The following is a 27110-nucleotide window of genomic DNA, read 5'->3' as shown; positions in this document are numbered from 1 at the left end:
TAGAGGTTATTTCTTGTTTTGATATTCCCGTTATTCTTTTAATGTCTGCAGAGGATGTAGTGGTAGCCCATTTTATTCCTGATATGGTAACTTGCCTTCTCACTTTTTTCTTTACTTTTCAAAGAATTAACTCTTAGTTTCATTGAATTTTCTCCATGTTCTAAATTTCATAGATTTTGCTCTTTATTTTTTCTTTCTAGTTGCTTTGTGCCTTTTTTCTCTACTTTTCTCTAGGCTCTTAGAGTGGAAACCAATTTGAGACTTTCCTTTTTTAATATATGCTTACTTAGTGCTATCAATTTCCCTCTCAGAACTACTTTGGCTGTTCCCACAAATTTTGGTATGTTATATTTTCATTTTTTTTAAGTTCTCTACATTTTATTTCCCTTGAAACTACTTTTTTGACTCATGGAAAAGTAAAAAAAAAAAAAAAAAAAAAATGACAAAAAAGCCAAGTCACTATTTAAAGATGTCATTTCAGTTTCTAAGTAGTTTAAATTTTCCTATTAGATTTCCATTACTGATTTCTTTTTTATTCCACTGTCGACAAAAAAATATACTCTGTACCATTTCACATCTCTTATATTTGTTAAGGTTGTCTATGGCCCAGGATATAACATATCATGGTCTATGTTTCATGAGCATTTGAAAACAATGTGAATTCTGCCATTGTTGCACGGAATGTTCTATAAATGTTGATTAGATCCTCCTGGTTGATGGTACTGAACCCTTCCATATCCTTGCTAATTTCCTATCTGCTTATTCTTTCAGTTCCTCAAAGGGAGCAATGAAATCTCCAATTTGAACTGTGAATTTGTCTATTTTTCTTTTTGGTTCTGTCAGTTTTGAATCACATATTTTATTGCTCTTATTTGGTGCATACCCATTTAGGATTGCTAGATCTCTTTGGTGGACTGACCCTTTTATCATTATATAATGTCTCTCTCTGTTAATTTTTTCTTGCTATGAAATCTACTTTATCTGATATTTATATAGCCATCACTGCTTTCTTTCAATTCACATTTCCATGACATACCTTTTCCTGTCCTTTCACTGTTAATCTACATATATGGTTATATTTGGAGTTTTTGAAAAAAGAGCACACAGTAGGGTCTTATATTTTAATCCACTCTGGCAAGCTCTTTGTATTGGCATATTTTGACCGTTTACTTTTAAGGTAATTATTGCTACATTAAGGCTTAATTCTGCCCCCCTTTTTTTTCTTTTCAGTTGTTTTTCTTCATTTCTTGCCTTTTTCTGCAGCTCTCTGGGAATTTTTTTAGACTTACATTTGATGTATCTATAGTGTTTTAAATGTATCTCTTTGTAATGCTTGAGGTATTACATATCTAGATACATAGATATATTTTTACATTATATGTACATTAGTTATCTAATGTCTAATGTCATCATCTTTCACCAGTTCAAGTAAAATCTTACCTCCCATAACCAATGGTTCAAGGAAGATATCGAAAAGGAAATGAAAACTATGTTGACACAAGAGTTCTAGGAAGACAGCAGAGTAGAAGGATCCTGAGCTCACCTCTTCCCTGACAAACAGAGGCAACAGGTACATATAAGGCAAGTCATTCTGAAAGTGACCTGAAGATTAACAGAACAGATCACCCATGGCCATAGGCAAAAAAGGAGCCACACAGAGAAGGGAAGAAGGGGGGCAGAGATGGACTTTAGGAACCAAACCCCTGGTGTAGGAACCCACAAGAAAGAAGGATATTACAGGTGTGAAGGTCCTCCCCTAGGAAGGAAGAGATCAAGCCACACATTAAACACCCAGGTCTTGGGAACCTGTACCTAAAGACCAGTTCCCATAACACAAGGCTCTAACAGGGCTTAACTTCAGGAGAGCCAGGGTATTACAGGAAACTGAGACTTTTCTTAAAGGGCTAGCATGCTATACCACCCTGTCCAAGGCCCAGCACAGAGGAGCAGTATGTGAGTACTTAAGTGAAGGATATTTACTGAGATGCTTTAGGATATGTGAAATGACAGGGATCTACAAGGGCTTTTTCAGAGAATGGATGGCAAGTGGGTAACGTTTTTCTTCCCCTCCTCCAGTCTAGCTGGCTGGCTGCTTGCTAGAGCCAGTTCTGACACTCTCCATCTGCACTGCTAGCCTTGTCCACTTCACCCCAGCATTCCCCTGCAGACCCACCTGCCCAGGCATGCATCCCTCCAAAGCAGCTCCTGCCCCTGACACACCTGGCAGGCAGTTCTGGCCAGGACTGGCACCCCTACAAGAAGCTCCTGGAGCGGGGGGAGGGGGGTGTTGGAGGGGGCAACACACCCACAGCAGCTATAGTCCAGCCTCTCTGCCAGCTGTGCCAGGAGCTAATCCTACCCAGCAACAAGTCTACAGTAGCTAGAGCCAGGCCTCACAGCCAGCCACGTCTGGGGCCAGCCCTGCCCACCAGCTCACAGGCAGGGCAGTAGTCATGGCCAGTCACTACAGACAGTGGGGCTGGGGGCCAGCAGCAACCACCAGCACAACTGCAGCAGCTGCAGCCCAGCTACAACAGAAGGGTGCATACAGCCCACACAGGGGATATCCCCGGACTACCTGGGACAGGATGCCTTCTAAATAGCACCACTACCTTCAAGACCAGGAAACATAACTGACCTACTAATACATAGAAATGAAGAGACTGAGAAAAAAATCAGGAAAAGGAGACAAAGGAATCTTAAAAGCAGAAAGAGGAAACAAATTACAATGTACAAGAGAAATCTATAAAGCTATCAACTAATTTTTCAGCAGAGACTTTGTACCAGAAGAAAGTGGCAAGATATATTCAAGGTGAAAGGCAAAAACCTACAACCAGGAATATTCAACCCAACAAGGTTATCATTCAACACTGAAGGAGAGTGTTTCCCAGAGAAACAAAGGCAGTTTTCATCACCACGAAATCAGCCTTAAAAAATTATTAACAGGACTTATTTAATTAGGAAAGACAAAACCAGAAATAGAAGAAAATTATGAAAAGAAAAAATTCCACCAGTAAAAACAACAGAAGTAAAAGTAGTAGATCAATCATTTAAAAAGCTAGCATGAAGATTAAAAGTAAAATCAATTATAGCTACAAAATTTAGTTAAGGGATACAAAGAATAAAAGACAAAAAATAAAACATCATATACATAAAACATTTGGTAGGGAATAAAAATCCAAATTTAACTGACCATCAACTTAATAAAAACTGCTCAATATACAACATATAAAATATGAATCTCATGGCAACCACAAACCAAATAAGTATGATACACAAAAAACTTACAGAAAGGAACCAAAGCATAACATTAAAGAAAGTCACTAAATAACCAGGGAAGAGAGCAAAAGAATAAAGAAGTACAAAAATAAGCAAAGAATAATTAAAATGGCACAAATTACATACCTATCAATCACTACTCTAAATGTAAATGGTCTAAATACTCCCATCAAAAGACATAGGATGACTGAATGGAAAATAAAATGGGACTAATCTGCTTACAAGAGACTCACTTCAGACCTAAAGACACATAAAACTGCAAGTGAAGGTCTAGAAAGATATTCCATGCAAATGGAAGAAAAAAAAAAAAAAAAGCTGGGGTAGCAATACTTATAGCAGACAAAACAGCATTTATAGCAATGACTGACTGTTAATAAGAGATAAAGGCATTACATAATGGTAAAGGAAATCAATCCAGCAAGAGGATATAACAATTGTAAATATCTACATACCTAAATATGTTTCATATATAAATAGAAATACATAAAGCCAATATTGACATAAATGGAGAAACTGACAGTAATATATTTGAAGATTTTAACACCCTGCTCACATCAATGGATAGAGCATCCAGACAAAATCAGTGAACAGTGGCTTTAAACAACACAGTAAGCCAGATGGACCTAACAGATATGTACAGAACATTCCATCCAAATACAGCCAAATACACATTCTTTTCAAGTGCACACAGAACATTCTCCAGGATAGATTACATATTAGGCCACAAAACTAGTCTTGATAAATTTAAGGGGACTGAAATCCTATCAAGCATCTTTACTGACCACAACAGTATGAAACTAGAAATTACAAGAAAACTGCAAATTACAAACACATGGAGACTAAAGGTGCTATTCAACAACCAATGGGTCAATAAGTAAATCAAAGAGGAAATAGAAAAAACACCCGAAGACAAATTCAATGGAAACACAATGGTTCAAGATCTTTGAGACAATGCAAACAAAAGTAGTCCTAAAAAGGAAATTTATAGTAATACAGGCTTACCTCAAGAAACCAGAGAAGTCTCAAACAATCTACCCTTCCACCTAAAGAAAGTAGGAAAAAAAGAACAAAGCCCAAAGTTCGTAGCAGGAAATAAAGAACAGAGAGGAAAGAAACAAAGACTAAAAAAAAAAAAAAAAAAGAAAAGAAAGAAAGAAAAAAAGAAAAAAGATCAGATCAATGAATCTAAGAGGTAGTTCTTTGAAACAACGAACAAAAATGATAAACCTCTAGCCAGGCTCACCAAGGAAAAAAGAAAACTCAAAATCAGAAGTGAAAGAGGAAAAGTAACCAAAAGCACAGAAATACAAAGGATTAGAAGAGACTACTATGAAAAACAATACACCAACAAAGTGGACAACCTGGAAGAAATGGAAAGATTCCTAGAAACCTGCTATCTGCAAAGACTAAATATGGAAGAAACACAAAATCTGAACAGACCAATTACTAGTAACAAAAATCCATAACTAAAAAACCTTAAAAAACCCCAAACAAAAATGCAGGAGCAGGCACCTTCACAGGTGAATTCTACCAAACACTTTTTTTTTTTTCTACCAAACATTTAAAGGAGACTTAATACTTATTCTTTTCTTACCATTCCAAAAAAATCTAAGAGGAAGAAATGCTTCCCAATTCTTTCTACAAGGTCAGCATACTGATACCAAAACCAGACAAAGACACTACAAAGAAAGAAAATAACAGACCAGTAACCTTGATGAACATAGATGCAAAAATTAGCAAACCAAATTCAACAACACATTGAAAGAATGACTCACCATGATCAAGGATACATTAACAAAATGAAGGATAAAAATCACTTTATCATCATCTGAACAGATATAGGAAAAGCATCTGACAAAATCCAACATCCATTCATGATAAAACTGTCAACAAAGTAGGTTTAGAGGGAACATAACTCACTCTTTTAGAGGGAACACACCTCACATTAACAAAGGGTATATATGACAAACCTGCAGATAACATCATTCTCAAAGGTAAAATGCTGAAAGCTTTTCTTCTAAGACTAGGAACAAAACAAATATGTCCACTCTCACCATTATTATCCAACATAGTACTGGAAGCCCTCACCACAGCAATCAAATATGAAAAAGAAATAAAAGGCATCCAAACTGGTAAGGAAGAAGTGAAATCTGTCAGTATTTGCAGATGACATGACACTATATATAGAAAACTCTTAGGATGCCACCAAAAACGAAACAAAACAAAAAACTATTGGAATAAATGAATTCAGTGAAATTCCAGGATACCAAATTAATATTCAGAAATCTGTTGCACTTCTATAATAAAAAACCAGCAGTAAGAAAAATTAAGAAAACAATCCTTCTTAAAATCTTCCAAAAACTGTAGAAGAGGAAATACTCCTAACTCATTCTGTGAGGCAAACATCTCCCTGATAGCAAAGCCAAACAAAAATACAAGAAGAGGAAACTCTAGACTGGTATTCCTCATAAGTAATGATGCAAACACACTCACCAAAAAACGAGCAAACAGAATCCATCAGCATATTACAGGAATTACACACAATGACCAAGTAGATTTATTCCTGGAATTCAAGGATGGCAATTGAAAATCAATGTAGTTCACCACATTAATCAAATGTAAGAAAAAACCCCCAATCATCTCAATTGATGCATAAAAAAATGACAAAATTCAACACCCTTTTATGATAAAACCACTCAACAAAGTTAAGAATGGAAGGAAACTTTATCTACATGATAAAGGCCATCTATCAAAAATGCAGAGGTGGGGCACCTGGGTGGCTCAGCGGGTTAAGCCTCTGCCTTTGGCTCAGGTCATGATCTCAGGGTCCTGGGATCGAGCCCCACATCAGGCTCTCTGCTCAGCAGGGAGCCTGCTTCTCCCTCTCTCTCTCTCTCTCTGCCTGCCTCTCTGCCTTCTTGTGATCTCTGTCTCTCTGTCAGATAGATAAATAAAATCTTTAAAAAAAATGCAGAGGTAATATCATACTCAATGTTTAAACCTTAAAATCTTTTCCCTTAAGATCAGCAACAGAATAGGATGCCCACTTTTACCAATTCTACTCAACATAACAAGTGCTAGCTAGAAATATTAGGTAAGAAAAGAAATTATCAAAGGTGGAAATTGAGAAGTGAAATGATCTCTTAACAGATTAAAGGATTTTATATGCAGAAAACCCTAAAGATTCTGCAACCCTCCTCCAAAAAAAACTTTCAGCAGTAGTATATTCATCAAAGTCATAGAATACAAAATCAACATGCAAAAATCAGTTGCATTTCCATACATTACTGACAAACAATAAAGGTGATCCTTACAAGATATTAAAAAAAATTTTTTTTTAAGATTTTACTTGAGAGAGAGTGAGCATAAGTAGGGAAGAGAAAAGGCTTCCTGCAAGCAGGGAGCCCGATGTAGGACTTGATCCAGGACCCTGAGATCATGACCTGAACCAAAGGCAGAAATTAAATTGACTGAGCCACCTAGGTGCCACAAGATAGACAAAAATAAACTTAAAGTAGATCAAGACCTAAATGTAAGAGTTAAAAATATGAAACTCTTATAAGAAAATACTGGAGAAAATCTTCACGACATTGGATTTGGCCATCATTTCTTGGATATGGCATCAAAAGTAAAAGACAACAAAAGAAAAAATGGATAAATGTGACTTCAAAGTTAACTTTTTTGCATCAAAAAACACTATCAGGAAAGTGTAAAGACAATGCACAGAATGGGAGAAACTACTTGCAAATCTTATATTTAAGAAGGGATTAATGTCCAAAATATAGGGAAAACTACAACAAAGACTCCAATTAAAAAAGAGCAAAATACTCGAACAGACATGTCTTCACAGATATAAAAATGGCCAATAGGTACTTAAAAAAAAAAAAAAAGACCAACATTACTTGTTATTAGGGAAATGCAAATCAAACCACAATGAGTTATCACTTCAGAGGAATTAGGATGGCGAAGAAAAAGAAAAGAAAGAGAAAATCAGTAAGTGTTAGTGAGGGCATGGTAATCTTGGAATCTTTCTGCACTGCTGGTGGAAAAGCAAAAATGTTCGACCACTATGGAAAAAAGTTTAGAAATTCCTCAAAAAGTTAAACATAGGGGCACCTAGGTGGCTCAGTTGGTTAAGCTCCTGCCTTTGGCTCAGGTCCTGATTCCAGGGTCCCAGAATTGAGCCGCACATTGGGATTCCTGCTCAGGGGGGAGGTCTGCTCCTCCCTCTACCTCTACTCCTGTCCCTCCCTATCTGTGCTCACACTCCCACTCTCTCAAATAAAATCTTTAGGAAAAAAAAGTTAAATATAAAATTACCACATGATTGAGCATTTTTTTTTTTTTAAAGATTTACTTGAGAGACAGAGAGTGTGTAAGAGTGCATGGGGGAAGTGAAGGGGGAGTGATAGAGGGAAAGGGAGAAAGAGAATCTCACCAGACTCCCCACTAAGCACCCAAGTCAGGGCTCAGGCTAAGGACCCTGAGATCATGACCTGAGCCAAAAGTGAGAGTCGGACACTTAACCAACTGAGCCACCCTGGAGCCCCACAACCAATCATCTCTAATCCTAGGTATATACCCCAAAGAAGAGAAAGGACTAACAAATACTTATATATTATTGTGTATAGCACCATTATTCACAAGAGCCAAAAGATAGAAACAATCCAGGTGTTCATCAATAAATGAATCTCAGCATTTACATATATTATCTAGCCTTGAAAAAATGAAACTTCAACGCATGCTGTAACTGGATGAACCTTGAAGACATTATGCTAAGTGAAATAAACCAAACACAAAAGACATCGTATCAGTCCACTAACATGAGATATATAAAATAAATATGTCCAGAGACAAAAAGCAGTCTAGAAGGGCACCTGGGTGGCTCAGTGGGTTAAGCCTCTGCCTTCAGCTCAGGTGGTGATCTCAGGGTCCTGGGATCGAGCCCCGCATCGGGCTCTCTGCTCAGCCGTGAGTCTGCTTCTCCCTCTCTCTGCCTGCCTCTCTGCCTACTTGTGATCTCTCTCTCTCTCTCTCTCTGTCAAATAAATGAATAAAATCTTTAAAAAAAAAAAAAAAAAGCAGTCTAGAGATCACCTGAGACTAAGGGGAGGGGGCAAGGGAGAGTGGTCATTTAATGGGTAGAGTTTCCATGTGAGATGATAAAAAGTTCTAGAAGTGGATAATACTGATGATTGTACAACACTGTGAATATACTTAATGCCATTTAACTGGAGAGTTAAAAATGGACACAAAAGTAAAATGTAAAACATGTCTTACCACAATTTTTAAATAGGCAAAAACAGAAAAAACCTTACCTCCATTTCGATCCCTTCATGCTCTTTTAAAATATAATTGTCTTAAATATTTTCAGCACATACACTTAAAACTAGTGTTCTAATTTTTGCTTTCACTGTCAAACAATTTAGAAAACTCAAGAGGACAAGGATAGTCTCTTATTTTTACACATATTTTTCCTTACCATGTTCTCCCTGGTGTCCCAAGGCTCCCTGTTTTATCATTTCCTCTCTGTCAGGAGAACTTCTTTCAGCTGTTCTCTTAGGTTCAGTCTACTCATGACAAATTCTCATAGTTTTTTGTTCTTCTGAGAATTTGATTTGTCCTTAATTCCTGAAGGGTATTTTTCACTGGATAGAGAACTCAGAATTAATGGATTTTTTCTTTCAGGGCTTGAAAAATATTTTGCCATTTCCTTCCGGCCCCCATGATTTCTGATTAGAAATTCCCTGTCATTCAAATCATCTTTCCCCTTAGGCAAGACTTCCCTTGTTGCTTTGAAGATTTTTTTGTCTTCAGTTTTCTAAAGTTTAATTAAGTCTCTTGGCATAGAATTCTCTGGGTTGTTCCTTGGATTTACCTTTGAGTTCTTATTTCCTCTTGAATCTGTAGTTTTCTATCTTGCCAAAGTCAGCAAGTTCTCAGCCATTATCTCTTTGAGACCTTCAGCTTCATGGTCTTTCTCCGTGTCCAGTGACACAAATGCTAGGTCTGGTACACTCCCACAGGCCCCGGAGGCTCTGCTCTTTCTCTTTGTCTAACCCTCCCTAGTGTTCAGACTGAGGGGTCTCTATTGCTCTTCCTTCCAGTGCATGTTTGGTTTTCTTTTTTAAGATTTTATTTATTTGACAGAGAGAGAGAGATCATAAGTAGACAGAGAGATAGGCAGAGAGAGAGGGAGAAACAGGCTCCCTGCCGAGCAGAGAGCCCGATGCAGGGCTTGATCCCAAGACCCTGAGATCATGACCTGGGCTGAAGGCAGAGGCTTAACCCACTGAGCCACCCAGGCACCCTCCAATGCGTGAATTCTTTATTCCTCCATTCTGCCACAGAATTCCATATCCCAGTGCTTCATATTTTGTTCTATTTTCAGCTCTAAAATTCATTCATTCTATCATCTATTTGCTGAAACTTTGTATTTCTTTACTGAGGCTGCTTTTTCATTTGTTTCAAGTATGTTCATAATTACTTATTGAAGCATTTTTAGCCTGGCTCTTTAAAATCCGTGAATCCGTGAATCCGTGAGAGAATTCTAACATCTCTGTCATTTCCATGTTGCCATCTATTAGTGGTCTTTTTCATTCAGAGGAGACCTTCCTGGCTCTTGGTATAATAAGTCATTTTCAATTGACCCTGGACATTTTCATATTATGAGACACTGGATCTTGAAACTTGTTTTTGCTGATTTTCTCCAATACTGCTCCAGCCTCATCACTGTAGGTAGAGATAGACATCCAGGTTCTCCCTTGGCATTGGTTGATACCGAAGTGTGGGGAGTTCTTTACCATAACTGGGTATTCAAGTTCCCCATGCGGTCTCCACAGATGCCAGTGCAGGTGATTTGGTTACCACTTGGCCATGGTCAAAGTCCTGACTCTCCAGCAGGATTCCTCTGACACTACCCCAGTGGAGTAAGTATGTTACTGGATGAGGAAGAAAGTCCAGGATTCTCATGGGGTCTCCACTGACACCACAAAGTGGGAGCTCTTTAGTGTCCAGGCAGGATGACAATCACAGCTCTCTAATTACCCAATCTCTGGCACCATCCCGGTGGGGTGGGGGGGGGGGTTGCTGAGGCACCTGTTACAGACTTCTTTAAGATTTTATTTATTTGCCAGAGAGACAGACAGAAGGAAAGAGAGAGGGGGAGAAAGAGAACAAGCAGGGGGAGGGGCAGGCAACCCAATGTGGGACTTGATCCCAGGATCCCAGGATCAGGACCTAAGCCAAAGGAAGATGCTTAACTGACTGAGCCACCTAGGCTTCCCCAGACTGATTTTAAGTCTAGGCTTCCCACTCGGTCTTTGCTGGCATGAATGGGAGTAGGACACAGTTTCTTCTGTAGGGTTTGGCTGAACTAGAGAGATTAGGTCTACAAGTTTTCTTACTATGCTGCTCCCTTCTTAAATTTTTTTTTAAATATTTTTTATTTATTTATTTCACAGAGAGAGATCACAAGTAGGCAGAGAGGCAGGCAGAGAGAGAGATAGAGGAGGAAGCAGGTTCTCCACTGAGCGGAGAGCCCAATGCGGGACTCGATCCCAGGACCCTGAGATCATGACCTGAGCCGAAGGCAGAGGCTTAACCCACTGAGCCACGCAGGTGCCCCTGCTGCTCCCTTCTTAAGAGAGATCAGGCTTTTACTGGGGCAAGTTATGTCTGTGCTCATTGGTGTTTCCAGGTTGCCAGTGTATCCAGTCCCATGTCTAGGTAAATTTCAGCTAACAATTTTATATAAAAATGCTTTAGCCCTACATACTAAAAGGTATATGGAGAAGTATGTCTATTTCATCTTCCCAGAAGCAGAAGTTCCTAAATGTATCTTTAAAGAATGTTATCTACTACTTTAACATTTAAAAATAAATAGTCATAAATACAATGGAATAAGATGCAATTCTTTAAAAAGTAGGCAATGCCTTTGTAGTGATACAAAATGACTGCCAAAATACATTAAGTGACGAAAGCAAGGTGTAAGTGGTATGTAGAGAAGGCTATCTGTGCAAAAGCAGAATGCAAGAGAACCCACCCATGGATTTGCTAGTGCATGAACCAAGTATCGCTGGAATATTATACAAGAAACTCCTAATGGTAGATGCCTTTGGGGAGAAAAAAGTGGAAAATTAAGGAATAAGACAGCAGTATAAGAAGTAGGAGACTACCTTTTTGCATGATATGTTTTCAAAAGGAGTGTCATGCTTTTAAAGAATAAATTTTATCTCAAAAAATAAGCAGGTAGGACATAGGAAAATCCCGCAGATGGCTAACAAGTTTTTATCACTAAAATTAGAAAATGCTACATACAGTAATAGAAGAATTAATCATTCGGTAGGCTAGAACAGAACAGAGAACGAACTGTAGGAACTGGAATACAACCTAGTATGGATTAACTAAAGAACAACTTGGAAAATATATTTTAGATTCTGGTATAATGACAGACTGGAAGCAAAAGATACTGTATGTTAAGATCAGCTCACCTTGGGGCACAGGCGCTCAGGTTGATTCCTCCAACCACAGCACCACCCCCCTTGCCCAGATGAACTTATTCCCTTCATTTCAATGAGGAGACAACAAGGCAAATACTGAAGAGTCAGAGTGGCACAGGGGAGAGTGCTGGCATTCAGAGTTCGGGGCTGGAACCGGGTCCCCTCCCAGGGGACCACAGCATCTCAGGTAATTTGCTTGTTATCCGCCTGGACATCACTCTCAGGATTATAGTGAGAATGAAACAGGAATGTGTGAAGATTTGGCATAACTCCTGGTACCTAGCAATTACTCAGTAAATACTAATGGACTCTGATTAACAGAGACTAAGTGGAGCCAGGACATTCCTCTCACAAATAGCCACTACCCCTGATTAAAGAAAATTCTCCAGATAACTACACAAGTAACACCTCAAAATGTCAGCAAAGGAAAGCTGCTGGGCCTGAAGTGATCTGATTAGCTATTAAATACAACTAATAAAGCAAATCTCTTAGCAAGTTTGTTATTTTAATACAATACTGTTGTGTCTAATTCATTTAATATCAAACTTGCTAAGTGACTAGAACATAATGATTCCAACCACTAAAAAGAAAATATAATTACATGGTGTGAGAGAGGTGGTAGTTTTCACTACAATGACAGTATCACAATATATGAATGTCTGAAATTAACAAGTTGTATACCTTAAATCTACACGATGTTAAATGTCAAATCAATTTCAACAATAAATAAATAATCCAAGTCTCTCCCCTTTATTGTCTAAATCTCAAAATTCCATAGGAAGAAGCCCAAGAAATGCCTGAAGTGATCTTTCTATTCAAAAATAATTGAGAAACCTAGAAATATTTTTAAGGATATGCCTGAGAAAATCCCTATGTTCTATAAATGGACCACAGTGGCACACCTCTTTTGCCTGATTATAGGCTTGAGAGTGATTGAAAGAAACAAATACTAGTACATCCAAATGCAAATCAGCAATTATTTCTTTAATTTACTGAAACATATTTGAACCATTATTATACTAAAGTCAGGATACAATCAACTACTATTTTAGCGCTCGTGTATATTAACTGGGACCAGGGAACATGCAAAAGTATATGCAGTGGGAAGAGAAGGGCACGTGGTGGGCATGTGGATATGACTGTATGAATATACTAGGCTGGAAATAATTTCAGAAAATGTCTCCTAAAAATTACCAACTGAATTCATCATAAAAATCAATACAACGAATTCAGCTAAAAAGCCCCAGATAAAGCTTATTAAGCTAAAAATACATAATCATTGCAACATTCTGAGGCAACACTGATAACCAGGGCAAAGCTTGGGGCACCTGGGTGCCTTAGTAGGTTAAGGGTTTGCCTTCAGCTCAGGTCATGATTCCAGGGTCCTGGGATTGAGCCCCGCATCGGGCTCCCTGCTCAGCAGAGAGCCTACTTCTCCCTCTGCCTTCCACTGCCCCTGCTTTTGCACGTTCTGTCTCTCTGACAAATAAATAAAATCTTCAAAAGAAACAAAAGGCAAAACTCTTCAACATAAGAAAAACAATTAAATGAACTTTTAGTTAAATAGTATTTTAATTTTAAGGAAGGCTCAAAGTCAAGGAGCTTCTAGGTTCTCTTTGAAAAAGAAATACCCAGAGAGGAGGATGAAGAACTTCGAGGCCAGGTTATTAATGTCTCAACCCAGACACGGACATCAGAAGTAAGCCCTGGGGCACCTGGGGGGTGCAGTAGGCTGCGGGTCTCACTCTTCGTTTCGGGCTTGGGGCATGATCTTGCAGTTGTGAGACCAAGGGGCCAGTGTGGGCTCTGTACTCAGCAGGGAGTCTACTTGAGATTCTCTCTCTTCATCTCCCTCTGGCCCTCCCCCTGCTTGTGCATGCACTCGCTCTAAAATAGATAAATCTTTAAAAAAAAAAAAAAAAAGAGTAAGCCTTGCCCATTTTACTCACAAAATAAATGGGACTTCAAAATACTCAATACCAAAATACAAATACTAAGCAAATACGTATGTTAGGAGCAAATGAATATTGTATTCCTCCTTGTTTGCGACTGTGCCAGGCTTTGGGAAGAGAGGGATAAATTCAGGACCTCTGGCATTGCCAAGGTAGTGACATCAGCTAAACCTCACCTCCTTCTCCAACCCCTGCACTCTGAAAACCTGCCAGGTGTTCCCACCATGGGGAAATCCAGACTTAGCTACTCAGGTGCACCCGAGGATTCCCTGCGCGGTGGGTCTCACACTCTGCCAAGTTGCTCAGGAGAGCTAAGCCAAGGCACTGCAAGAGTTCTATTCCATCCAGATTCCTGGAATGCCCACCACGTGGGAGAGACATCTTACAGGCTCTGGAGATGAGCTCAGGCTCTTACTCACCAGGGTCCTAGATTCCTCCTACTTTTGTACAAAATAGCAGGACACATAACGGCCACATCCTCTTGCCATTACTTCCACAAGCGGACTAGAGTTCAAAAGGATTAAGTCTGCTGACCTTGTCTTTAATAAGGCTAACTCACTGCACTTGTGCATTACACATAACCCATTATTTGACCAAATATAAGCACAACAGTGAAGAAATTCACATTCTGTATAAAAAAAAAGAAGACAAGAGTGAAATCCTTTTTTTCTTTTCTTTTTTTGGTACCCAGACTTCACCGCTCTTGGCCGACAACTGAAATGACGCTATTCTTATCCTAGAGCTGCAGGGAGCCTCCCAGGCAACTCCCCGGCCACTAACGGGCTGGGAGTGACAGAAAACAGAAGCACCTACGTCTGAAAGCTTCCCCTTATTTCCCTGAGCCTGAAATTATGAAACTACAAAGAACACTAAAGAAGAACAGCAAAAATATGTGAGAGACAATATACATCTTCATAATATATGTAGTGAATAGGCTGAAACGAAATGTTCAAATAGACCAAAAAATTATCCAGTGATTCAGGAAAAGGACAAAATAAAACACACAAATTACAGAGACATCAGTCATACAGAAATGAGTTAATCTGAAAACTTCCTTTTCAGTACACATAAGCCAGAAACAAATCCAGACTGAGTCCACTGTTACATTAGAAACAGCTGTCAATGTTCTCAACTTCTAAATGCAAAGGCCTAAGTTCCAGTCCCTGATCTACCACTAAGTAGATGAGAGACTTCGGGCAAGTCATTTAACCTCTTTCATCCTAGAGAGATTCTACCAGGCGGTACCTATTATCACTCTGACCTTCCATCCTTTCTAGCTTTAAAATTATAAGGTTCTATGCAATGAAAATGCAAAGGTATAATATTACCGTATTATTGTAATCAGATGGGTCATAAGTGCTCTGTTTAAAAACTTCACATAGTTCCATAAATTCTTCCATCATCTCGTGGATTTGTCCATTTAAAATCGCTCCTTTGATACCACCAAATTCAAGTCTTTCCAGCTTTTCAAATTCCAATATGGTGACAAATATATCCTTGGTAAAAACACAGTACAATAAAGATCTTTCCACCACCTTGAACAGGACCGGAGCAGTTTAAAGTTGCAAAGATGAAACACTTTCAAGCATTCAAAAAAAAATCAGTGATTTAATGTACACTTACATGACAGAAAATTATAAATGATTTAAATGAACAAAGTTACTGGTTTTAAAATCATATTCCCATTTTCACATTTCCTGAGAATTTTCCAGCTGTCCAGGCAACACCTACTTTACCAGAGCTAAACATATGATTCTGTACTTTTACATCCTTCTAACCCTACCTCAGATCCCCCGGTCATATCTAAAATCCTATCTTTAGCCTCCACTTTGCAGTGAATTACCTCCCTTACTGAGAGGGGGCATAAGACTGTTAAGGAAAGGGGACCAGTCGCCCCTAGTTAGGCATTTATTTAGCTCTTAGACTTTGAGAGGCATTCAGGCTGATTAAGGGATGGGAATTTTCAAAACACGCAGTTCTAATTTTGGATGAAATACAAATTTTATGATAACAAGAAAGTCCAAACTTGAAAGAGCTTTACAAAGAGCCGAAGGCACTGCCACTAGATCCCCTGCTTTAAAAAAAACCCTTAGCCAGTTGGCTCCAACTACGTGTGTGAATGTTTGTACACGCGTGTATTCAATGTTTGTTTTTAAAGTATCTGAAAAACATTGACACACAGCACATATTTCCATGTTCTTTTTTTTATGATGGGCTTTAGTATTTTTATAGTTCATATATTAATATTCTGAAAGATAGTGTGGCATTTAGATAATCAAATGGGTTTTCCAGGTATAGTAGAAATTCTTGATTTACAATGGTCTTCCAAGAGCTTATTAAGTTAGAAGTCAAAGATCACTAATACATAAGAGTCTCACATATATTCAGTATACTAAAAGAATAAAAAATGAATTAAAAAAAGAAAAGAAAGAAAGAAATCAAAGTAAAGCTTATAAAAACAACCTTAACAGCATTGGCCTTGTCAGCACTTCATAATAATCCAGTAAGGAGACCTTCCTCTCTCCCACCCAAACAGAATAAACTATCTCCCAAATGATACAGAAAACAAGATTTTTTTAACCCATCCACAATACAAATAAATCACAAGTCAATAAATACCTCTATTTTCATGAAACGGTCCAGAAATTTGTCAAATCTACAAAACACCAGTTGAGACTGGAAATCCCACGGTTTTAGCTCCTTGTTTCCCTTAAAATAGCTTGCCAATTCTTTTCTGTAGTCGAAAAAAGACTTTTTGAAAGTCTTTAAGATGTTAATGGCCACCTGAATCTTTTCCAAAGAGTCTTCAACTTCTCCTTTCAAAAGGTCTTCAGGTGAAAGGTAAGCTATTGCCTAGGTTTTAATAAAAGGAAACTCTGATCAAAAATATGTTTTAAAAAAAAGGTTTTTTTAGTGAAAACACCTGTTTCAATGAATCTTTTTTTTTCAATGAATCTTTTTTTTTTTTTTTAAGATTTTGTTTATTTACTCAAGAGAAAGCATGTGGAGAGGCTCAGAGAGAGAGGTAGAGGCAGGCTCCCTGCTGAGCAAGGAGCCCAACACAGGGCTCAATTTCAGGACCCCAGGATCATGACCAGGCAGAAGGAAGACACAATTAACAGACTGAGCCACCCAGGTACCCCTCAATCCTTTTGTTTTTGCTTAAGATTTTATTTGAGAGAGTGAGACGCACTGGGGGGAGGTAGAGGGACAGAGGGAGAGGGAAAGGGACAAGAATACTCCACACTGAGTCTGACCTGGGGCTGGATCTCATGATCCTGAGGTCATGACCTGAGTGGAAACCAAGAGTGAGACACGGAGTGGATTGAGCCACTCAGGCACCCCTCAATGCATGTTTTAAATGATACATCCTTGAATTGGGCTAGCAATGCTGTGAGACAAAAAATAAATTCTAGAAATTCAGACACTGGGATTTCAATGACATACTTGTATACGTTAGAATTATCTACAGGAGACTCTACAATTTCCGAATACACTTTCTAGCAATGACTAAGTTTTTGCTAAGCTTTGCAGGTATGACAACTATATAATGAGAATTTGCATGGGTATTCTCACTACGAATATTCTGCATAATTTTTCCTTCATATAAAGAAATACACAAACCAGAAGGGGAACTCTTGAAGACCATGGGCTTTAAAAAATATGGTCACCTTACCTGGTAGCAGTGGGTCATCTGTAAAGGTGAGAAAGAGCTCATATCGTTAAGGGTCACACCAGCAATTTTCTTACGGTAGCAAGCATCTCTTCTACTAACATTATGGGACATAAAATCTAGTGGAAATAATGCTATATAAACTAGTTTTAAGTAGAGGAAATGGAAAGGTAAGAGGGTTTTTTAAAAGAAAGACCCATGCCGGGGCATCTGGCTGGCTCTGTCAGTAGAGCACATGACCATTGATCTCAGAGGCAAAAGTTCAAGCCCCATGTTCAGCATGGAGACTTCTTATTTAAAAAAAAAAAAAAAAAAAAAAGACTCTAGTAGCAGATTCATGTATACTGGTCAATTTCTCATAGGACAGTCACATCTAGGTACCTTCCAGGCCTTCCCTACCCATATTTGTTAGGAATATTCAGAATTTCCCTCTTTAAGGACTTCAAGAAAATATAAATTCTATAGGATCTTTTGTACACTATTTCTTCCTGAAACATCTTCAACTCACATAAAACATAGGCTTAAATTTTGTTCCTTGAATGTGGTGGTTGCTTAGAAAGTTGTTACCTATCTCAGTGGAGTACGTAATGAAAGCCACTGAGTTCACCTACCAGATGGAAGGATTTTTTCCTAATTGTAGACATAGTATTCTTTCCCCACGAATGGTCACAGTTTTACATGTAATATAGACTGTGCCATAATTTGTAAGTAAAAACTCATGTTTAGCTTCTAAAACCCCTACGGATTAGAATTCTTTGAGTTTGAGCTGTAGATTGCCCATCTGTGCTCTTACTTGCCACTGCGACTGCCCAGAAGAGTGTACATGGCTGCGAACACTGCACAGAGAACACTGAAGAGAACCACCAGTAATCCCTTAGCAATGCGTGTTATAAAGGAGTCAACATTTTGGTACAGGCTAGGATTTCCAGAGACCTTTATCTTTATGTACGCTTTATAAAAAATGTGCCCTGTGTCCTTTCAGGGAGTTAAAAAAAAAAAAAAAAATCTGTGGCAATGACTCAATTGCCTTCTCCGTTTCAGGAGCCCCCAGTGACTTAATTACCTGCATCTAACTTAACATGCAGGCAAGCTGTTCTTACTTTCATTCTTACTCTTCCTGATGGACCTTCACACAAATGACACAATCACAGCAATTAATCTCCCGAAGACAAGGGTATAGTACTCATAGTACTAAATACCCTAAGAAAATCTAGTCTATATCATTTCAATGGGCAGCAGGGTGTGTGAGGTACAAACGATCAGCAGGAGGCAGTTATGATCCAGTTAGGGGCTACTAATTGCTTTTGTGGTATTAGCTAAATTATCTCAGAGGATCTCAGTTTCCTCATCTATGAAAGGAGCAAGATGAATTAAGTGAACCTCAAAATTCCTTTTAGCTCTTAAACTCTGAATTCTTTTCTGCTTCCTACAGCAACACTCTGGAGCACACCCGACCATGAGTACTCTATTCTCTCATACTCAAGGGTCTCAGCACACACCAAAAACCCATGGGATTTAGGATGAACTGGTCCCCACTCAGAGGCCTTATACACTAAAATACTGCTAACCAATTTATCAATAAGCCAATTAATCAATTATTAATTAAGCAATTTATCTGCGAGACTGTGTTAGCCGAATGCCAGTCTCTCAGCTGCTTTTTTTTAATGTGCTTTTATGGATTTTTATTTTTGCTCAAACACGACATCTCTTTTCCAAGCTGACCTCTCAGACTTAAAACTTTTCTTCACCTAGGATCTTTTTTGACAAAGATTTTATTTTTTCTTTATTTGACAGAGAGAGAGAGAGCAAAAGCAGGGTGGAACATCAGAGGTCAAGAGAGAAGCAGACTCCCAACTGAGCAGGGAGCCTGATGCAGGACTCGATCCCAGGACCCTAGGATCATGACCTGAGCCAAAGGCAGATGCTTAACAGACTGAGCCACCCGGGCACATCTCTTCATCTAGGATCTTTAAGAACAATATCCACAAAAGAGATACCGAGCCATGGAACAGACAGAGTGGGCCTAGAGTGGTAATGAGGTACAACAAATAGGGAATAGAGTCAGGTTATCAGAGAAAAGAAGCAAGCCATTTTAAAAAAAAAAAAAAAAAAAAAAGACCCCATTATCAAAACTCCAGTATGCCATCAACTCAGGTGGCCAGGTGGCCAGATGAAGAGATGATGCCTTTTATAAATCCAGCCTAAATGACTGTTAATGGCCACTGTTAGAAAACAAGGAAAGAGAAACATATTTACTTCTAAAATAAAAAGGGTCTGAAATTGGAATGCCTAGAAAGATTGGTCATAGAATGAAAATGAATGGAACCAACCAGGAATAACAGCAAATGGTGGAGACCATGGTCATCTAGACAGCACATGACCTTTCCAAAGGGTACCTAAAGCTCCTATAACAGACTGTGCCAATGGCCATGACACAGCCAGTGCTGTGAGATCTCTAACTTAGCAGTGGAGGGTGGAACACCGAAATTTAAGTGAGACCTCCTCACTTAATTTATTTAAATTTAAATATAATAAATATAAAATTTAAATACTTTTCTAAAATTTTAAACTATCACAGAAATTAAAAATATTGCATTGATGTATTAGCCAAATACATATGATAGAATGCCAAATTACCTCTGATGTTTAACACAGCAAGGGTTCAAATGTTTTATAAACACTTAAAGGTCAATAGATTCAAAGTATATACAAAGTATATTCAAAGTATATACAAAGTACGTGAAAGCTACATTATGAAATTATAAAAAACACAAAATGTGTAATGACATAAATTGTGCAAGGTACTGCGGCACCTGGGTGGCTCAGTGGGTTAAAGCCTCTGCCTTAGGCTCAGGTCATGGTCTCAGGGTCCTCGGATTGAGCCCTGCATCAGGCTGCTTAGCAGGGAGCCTGCTTCCTCCTCTATCTCTGCCTGCCTCTCTGCCTACTTGTGATCTCTGTCTGCCAAATAAATAAATAAAATCTTAAAAAAAAAATTGTTCAAGGTAAAAATTAAACAAGATGGTACTGCTATATACCCAATAAATCGTCCTAATTTTTTAAAAAATTGTGGTGCTCAGGGTGCCTGGGTGGATCAGTTGATTAAGCATCTGCCTGCAGCTCAGGTCATGATCTGGGTTCCTGGAATGGAGTCCACATTGGCCTCCCTGCTCAGAGGGGAGTCTGCTTCTCCCTCTGACCCTCACCCCACTCATGCTCACTCTTTCTTGCTCTCAAATCAATAAAATCTTTAAAAAAAAAAAAAAAGGTAATGTTCAAAGCTGGTGAATTATAATAAAATGTTTTACATATTGGTAATAGCAATGTAATTGATACAACCTTTTAAAAAATTATTTGTAAATATCAAAAATTATTCAAGGGTCATGAAAACATTGCACCCTTTGATCATTACCAGGAATTTATATTAAACCGATGATCCAAGTTAAGGAAAAAGGGACTCTCATATAAAGTCATTTTCTGCACATTGTGTATAACAGAGGAGACTGGAAACAGCCTAAATATCCAACAATAAAATAATTTTTCAAGGAATTAATAAAAAAATAATTATATGTGTGATAAAATGCATAAATACATGTAAGTTTTGAGAATATGAAATATAGGAAGGATGAATTTTATGGTGATAGATGTGCAGGACTATTTCTATTATTATAAATTGTGATGAAAATATTTTATAATTATCATTAGTATACCACATATTACATTGTAATTAAAAATCAAAACTGTTATTTTAAAATATGAGGCCTAGTGTAATGGCTAAGAAACTGTGCCACTTAAAAACTGGGTCACCTTAGGAAAGCGTTTTGTCTTCTCTTGAGTTCAAGGGATTTTTTAAAATTATAAAACGGATTACTAATAGCATCTCTGTCACAGCATTGATAGGGAATTACATTTTTAGTTTCTGTAAAGGCTTAGAAGAGTTCCTCACAAATAAAAGGCACTATATACTGCTTGCTAACATAAGAAATGAACTAGACAGAAGATCACTGGGGAAGACTTGGGGAGAGCTCAGCTCTTCAGGGGACCCAGGTATGAAAGTTGGCCCATTACTGATTTGTGATTCGTAACATGTTGGGGCACCTTCACTACCAAGTCCACTTGAGAATCAAGGAAATCAGGTCATCAGAACATCTGGACAGGAGCCAGAAACACTAAGCAACAAGGAAAGCTACATTATTTGCTTGGGAGCTTGGCAAACTGGCCATGCCATAGACTAGAGGCCAGGGATCACAGGTTTAAAGGACTTCTTAAAAACCACTTACTGCAACAGATAACCACCTCTGGAGTTGATAAATTAGCAGGGCTTTGTAGTATTAAGTTTTAGTAAATCTCAAAATGTGATGAGGATCCTTTAAAATGGGTATAGCAGAAGTTGTGAGAATACATTGCTGACTTTTCAATAGGGATCAAGGTCTTTAAAATGGAGATGCAAAGCCATTAGGACCTAACATACTTGCTGACCAACAAAGAAAGAAATAGAACAAAGCCAGAGGAGAGAATATAGCAAGGAACTGACCCGTTGTTGTTATCTCCCATCAATAGCTGCAACTAATTTGAAGGTCAATAGCTTAGAACTAGCTTCGACAGAGACCCTGTTAAATGTCACACTGGGCACTCAATTTAGGTTACCTCTTGATCCTCAAAACAGCCCATGAACTGGGCATTACCCTCACTTACAGCTATGGAAACTGAGTTCTCAAGAACCAACTTCACTCCGCCTTAAGTATTTCGGTAAGAATTGAATTCATGTTGGTCTGAGGCCAAAGTCCCTCTCCATATTCTCCACCTCTTTAAAACCAGAGAGAAACACACACATGCACATGCACACACTACTAAACTCCATCTCGCAAGTTAGGAGACCCATTCTTTAATCTGGATTTCACCCTAAATTCTCAGGGTAATTCAGCAAATAATGTCATTTTTCAAGTCTCAGGTAATTTGTCTAAAAAAATATCAGAGACTGGATTGAAATACAGTTCCCAAACCACCGCTGTTCATCCTACCACCATGTTCTCTCTACTGCTTGTAACAGCAAGGCTGTTCGCCTGGTCTACGAGCACACTTCCAGGGTTCCAACTGCTCTCCAACTCGCCCAACTGTACAGTAAAGCATTTTTATTTTCCATGTGAGTCACAGTGTCAACACCACTGGGAGGCATTAGTCTAGATCCGAGATTTAGGTCAATCACAGTCATCCAACCTCCTCTAAGCAAGTGACCCAGAACTGTCCCAAGTAGCCTATCTCCTCTGCCACAAAGATTGATCCCAGAATGGAATCAGAACCCACTGGACCAGAACTAAGCAAGAAGGACAGTCCCTTTCCAGGGAAGTTACTCTATGAAAAGGGGACATATCTAGAGTACTAAAAGCCATCTTACTTAACAAGTGATGAGAATAAAGTCCAAAATAAAGTGACCAAAATGGAGGATGGCAGCGAGCTTTGAAATTATCATCTGAGACCTCTGAAACAAGCTGTTCCAGAAGCCACTGCATTCTTAACTTTCCAGTTCACATGAATTTATACTTTTTTTTTTCTCCTTCAGATTGTCCATTGCAACTGGAGGCAATCCAGTTCTCATGGAAAACAACGTTAACAACTCGCAGTCCAAGCCATACAGACACAGATCCTGCTTCTCCGGCATTTGTTCTACAAGAACTCCTTAGTCGTTCAGACATACTTCCTGCTTACGGAGTTTGCTACCAAGAGAACGGTCGGTCTCTCTTTCCAAGCTCATATGCTGAAGCCCTATTCACCAACGTAACTGTCTAGAAATGGGTCTTTCAGGAGATGATTATGGTTACATGGAGTCCTAAGAGCAGGACCCTCATGTCATAGGACTGTGACTTTGTAAGAAGAGAAAAAGAGCTCTCCCACCCCCACCCTATGTGAGGACACAGAGAAAAACACAGCGACTGCAAGCCAGGAAAAAAAAAACTCAACAGAACATGGCCATACTGGCACTTTGATCTGAGTCCCCAACTCCGAAACTGTGAGAAAACTATTTCTGAAAATAAAGCCACCCCAGTCTATGGTATTTCATTACAGCAGCTCAAGCAGACTCAGACACAGCCCCAACTGAGAACCACGGTGTTATGTGCCCTCCAGCTATCTTTTAGCTCTCAAATTATACAATATTCTCTGATTTTATGGATGCATGAAGAATTAAAGTTCATACAGAATATTTAAGGATGCAGTCCAATTTTTTAAAACATTTTCCAAGTGAAGAATAGAGAAACAAATATAAACTGGAGATTTTTAAAGGTCAACTATGAATCAATTTTTTTTTTTAAAGATTTTATTTATTTATTTAACAGAGAGATAGATCACAAGTAGGCAGAGAGGCAGACAGAGAAAGAGGGGGAAGCAGGCTCCCCACTGAGCAGAGAGCCCGATGCGGGGCTCGATTCCAGGACCCTGAAATCATGACCTGAGCAGAAGGCAGAGGCCCAACCAGCTGACCAATCCAGGTGCCCCTGAATCAATTTTTTAATAAATTGCATTACTACTTTTCAGCATTCTTTCTCAGCCAGGTTCTCTTACTGTATTTTCCAAAAGTCTCCCATCATTTAGTGTTCCTTTGGAAACCAAAGAGAAAGCTTCGAAGAAAGGATTATGTCTATCTGCCTTTTCTTATTTAATATTTTGAGAAGGGGGAATGGGAGAGGGGCTGATAGAGAGGGAGAATCTCAAGCAGGCTCCAGGCCAAGCGCTGGAGCCCGAAATAGGGCTCAATCCCACAACACTGAGATCATGACCAGAGCCAAAATCAACAGTCAGATGTTTAGCCAACTGAGCCACCAAGGTACCCAACTATCTGCCTTTTATTAGAAGCTGCCTTCAATCTCTTTGAAGAAAGGTAGAGTATTCAATCCAGTAACAAGCTGTCATTTGAATGCACTGGACAGATTTCCAGAGCTTTTCTGCCATTTAGAATAAAAAGTCACCTGGTCTTTGTTACCATAAAGGTCCTTTCTGGAAAAACAAACAAACAAACAAACAAAGGAAAATGGTATTCTTACTAAAGACTACATTTATTTGCTTGTCATTGGTTTATTAAAACCTACCATATGGCAATGATGGTTCTTCCTTTTTTTTTTTAATACCACATACCTGGTTAATGAAGAGGTTACAAAACTCTTGCAATAGGACTATAATCCGAGCAGGAGTATTATAAAACTTGGAATGACTCCAGATGAGGCAGGTGGTATGAAATAACGGGGCGATGAGCGCACGGATCTGAGGGAATTCTGTCTCCTGGAGACACCGAACATGTCTTCTCAGGGGTCTCAGGTAAAGCTCCACATCTTGGGCTTCCAGGAGCGCTAAGAGGAACGAAAACCACCATCAATAGGCTGTAGTCTCTTTTTTTAAATACACTTTACAAGTTCAAGCAAACAATTCTAAAGAACATGGCTATACTTAAATAGGGACACCACAACTGAGCCACTATGGATTTGGAAGACTTATACACAGTCTGCATATAGCAGCCATCCAAGCAAGCCCTGGTGTTGTTACCTACAGAGCCCAAGGAAAGCACGACGCAACACTCACTGGGAAAATACACCTTTAAGATCTAAGGATATTTACCCAACTGCACGAAACTACAGAAATAAAACAGGTCTGCAAAGTTGTCATCACTTTATGGTTGGGGTTACAGGCTCATCACTGGAATGTTAATTCCTCTTAGGTACTTGGTATCAAGACAATTTCAGTGTCTCATCCCAGTGTCCTAGGAGAGTAACTCAGGCAATCACTGTGGAATTTTATATTATTCAAAATGTAACTACTAAAATTGTCCCATACAGGTGATAAAAAAAATAATTTGGAACTAGAGAGAGGTGAAGGCTGTAGGACATTGTGAATGTAGTAAGTGTCATTCAACACTACATTCAACATGGTTATTTTTATGTGAAATGAATTTTATCTCCATCTTAAAAATCATTAAGCAGGATGAATAACGAATATTTCCCAAAAATGTGATATACAGGAAGAAAATAATTAATGCTTAATGTAATCCAAATTTTCTCTTGATTAAAATTAGTAATTTCAGGGATTCCTGGCTGGCTCCATTGGTAAAGCATGCAATTCAATCTCAGGATGAGCAGTGCAAATCCCACACTAGCTGCAGAGCTTACTTCAAAAAAAACAGACATCTCATGGGGCGCCTAGGTGGCTCAGTGGTTTAAGCCTCTGCCTTCGGCTCAGGTCATGATCTCAGGGTCCTGGGATCGAGCCCCGCATCAGGCTCTCTGCTCAGCGGGGAGTCTGCTTCCCTTCTCTCTCTGCCTGCCACTCTGCTTACTTGTGATCTCTCTCTCTGTGTCAAATAAATAAAATAAAAAAAAAAATTAAAAAACAAAAACAAAAACGGGCATCTCGGTACCTCAGTTTGTTAAGCACCTAACATGATTTCTGCTCAGGTCATGATTTCAGGGTTGTGAGATTGAGCCCCAAGTCAGACTCTGTGCTAGGCAGCAAGCCTGCTGGAGAATCTCTCCCTCCCTCCCTCTGCCCCTCCCCTCCACCCCTCACCCAAACTGCTCACCCAAAAAAAAAAAAAAAAAAAAAAAAAAATTAGTCATTTTAATGTACCCTGAATGGATCTCCAACCAACTGGATTTTGCTCCTGGGACTACAAATACCTTTGAATAACTGAAAGCAGGCTTTATTTATGAAGGTAGGGAATTAAGTAAATTCTTATTTTCTGGGGTTATCCCAAAAGATTCCTATCAGGGGCAAAAAACAAAGCAACACAAACCTGCCAACGTTTTTGAGCTGTCAGGGTCAGGAATGCACCACTCCTATTACTCCACTTATCAATAACCTATTTTTCTGTCCACCTAAACAATAAAGACCTTGGAAGAAAGAGAGCATCCAAGAATTGTTTTTTTCCCCAGTTGTACTCATGCTTTCAAATTAGTGTTTTTACCAATGTTAATTTCAACATTAAATAATCACATCTGATAAGTGCCTTTCAAGTACAATAAGCACATCTGGTGATTTCACAAGGCCTCAAGGACATCCTTGAGAAGGGGTCTTGCATGTCTAACTGACAATGGCTTTGGGCCACTTGTTCTACTGAAAGAGTTTATGTCTGAATCTCGAAATCCATGTGCTCCTAAGGCCCTGAGTACCCCTGGGATTTGTTCCTGCAGAAACTTTATCCATAGAAAATTTTCCTCTTATACCAAGACAGAAAAAAATTTGAGCACTTTTTGCTCACTGAAGATATGTCACTGTGTGCCTAGTACTATGTACCCTGTAATAATTTATCTTTAATCCAAAGGTTCTTGGACAGGAAAGGTTTTGCCCCCAGGGCTCATTTGGAGATGTCTGGTGACATTTTTGATGTTCACAGCTGCAATGGGGTGGGGGTGGGGGGTGGAGGCCATGGATGCCACTCAACATCCAGCAATGCACAGGGCAGCTCCCCACAACCAACAATCATCCTGTCCAAAATGTCAATGGTGATAAACCATGAAAAGAATGAAAAAAAAAAAAAATGACAAGGTTGAGAAATATTGCTCTAATCCTCAGAACAATTCTGCAAGGAAGGTGTTAATATGCCAATTTGGCTGATGAAAATCAGAGGCTCAGCAAATTTAATATGTACTAAGTGGAGCTGAGATAGAAATTCTGATCTGACAGACCTTCAAACCCAAATATTCCCCCTCATGATCCCCTTCC

General features: G+C 38.9%; 1 protein-coding gene across 1 annotated transcript in view; it reads right to left on the bottom strand.

Moving 5' to 3' along the window:
• LOC111147239 (dynein axonemal heavy chain 11) overlaps positions 1-27110 on the bottom strand; it is a 320049-nt gene that overhangs the window by 272733 nt on the left and 20206 nt on the right. Inside the window, exons 6-8 of the mRNA XM_022503160.1 lie at positions 24534-24745; positions 16352-16585; positions 15061-15228 (exon numbers count right to left, since the gene is read on the bottom strand). Coding sequence (XP_022358868.1) covers positions 15061-15228; positions 16352-16585; positions 24534-24745 — 614 coding nt within the window. The remainder of the gene's footprint in view (positions 1-15060; positions 15229-16351; positions 16586-24533; positions 24746-27110) is intronic.

This window comes from Enhydra lutris, unplaced genomic scaffold (assembly GCF_002288905.1).
Source record: "Enhydra lutris kenyoni isolate GAN:26980312 unplaced genomic scaffold, ASM228890v2 scaffoldscaffold16, whole genome shotgun sequence".
Classification (NCBI taxonomy): domain Eukaryota; kingdom Metazoa; phylum Chordata; class Mammalia; order Carnivora; family Mustelidae; genus Enhydra; species Enhydra lutris.
Note: the sequence above shows the minus strand (reverse complement) of the source record. Positions and strands in the feature narration are given on the sequence as shown.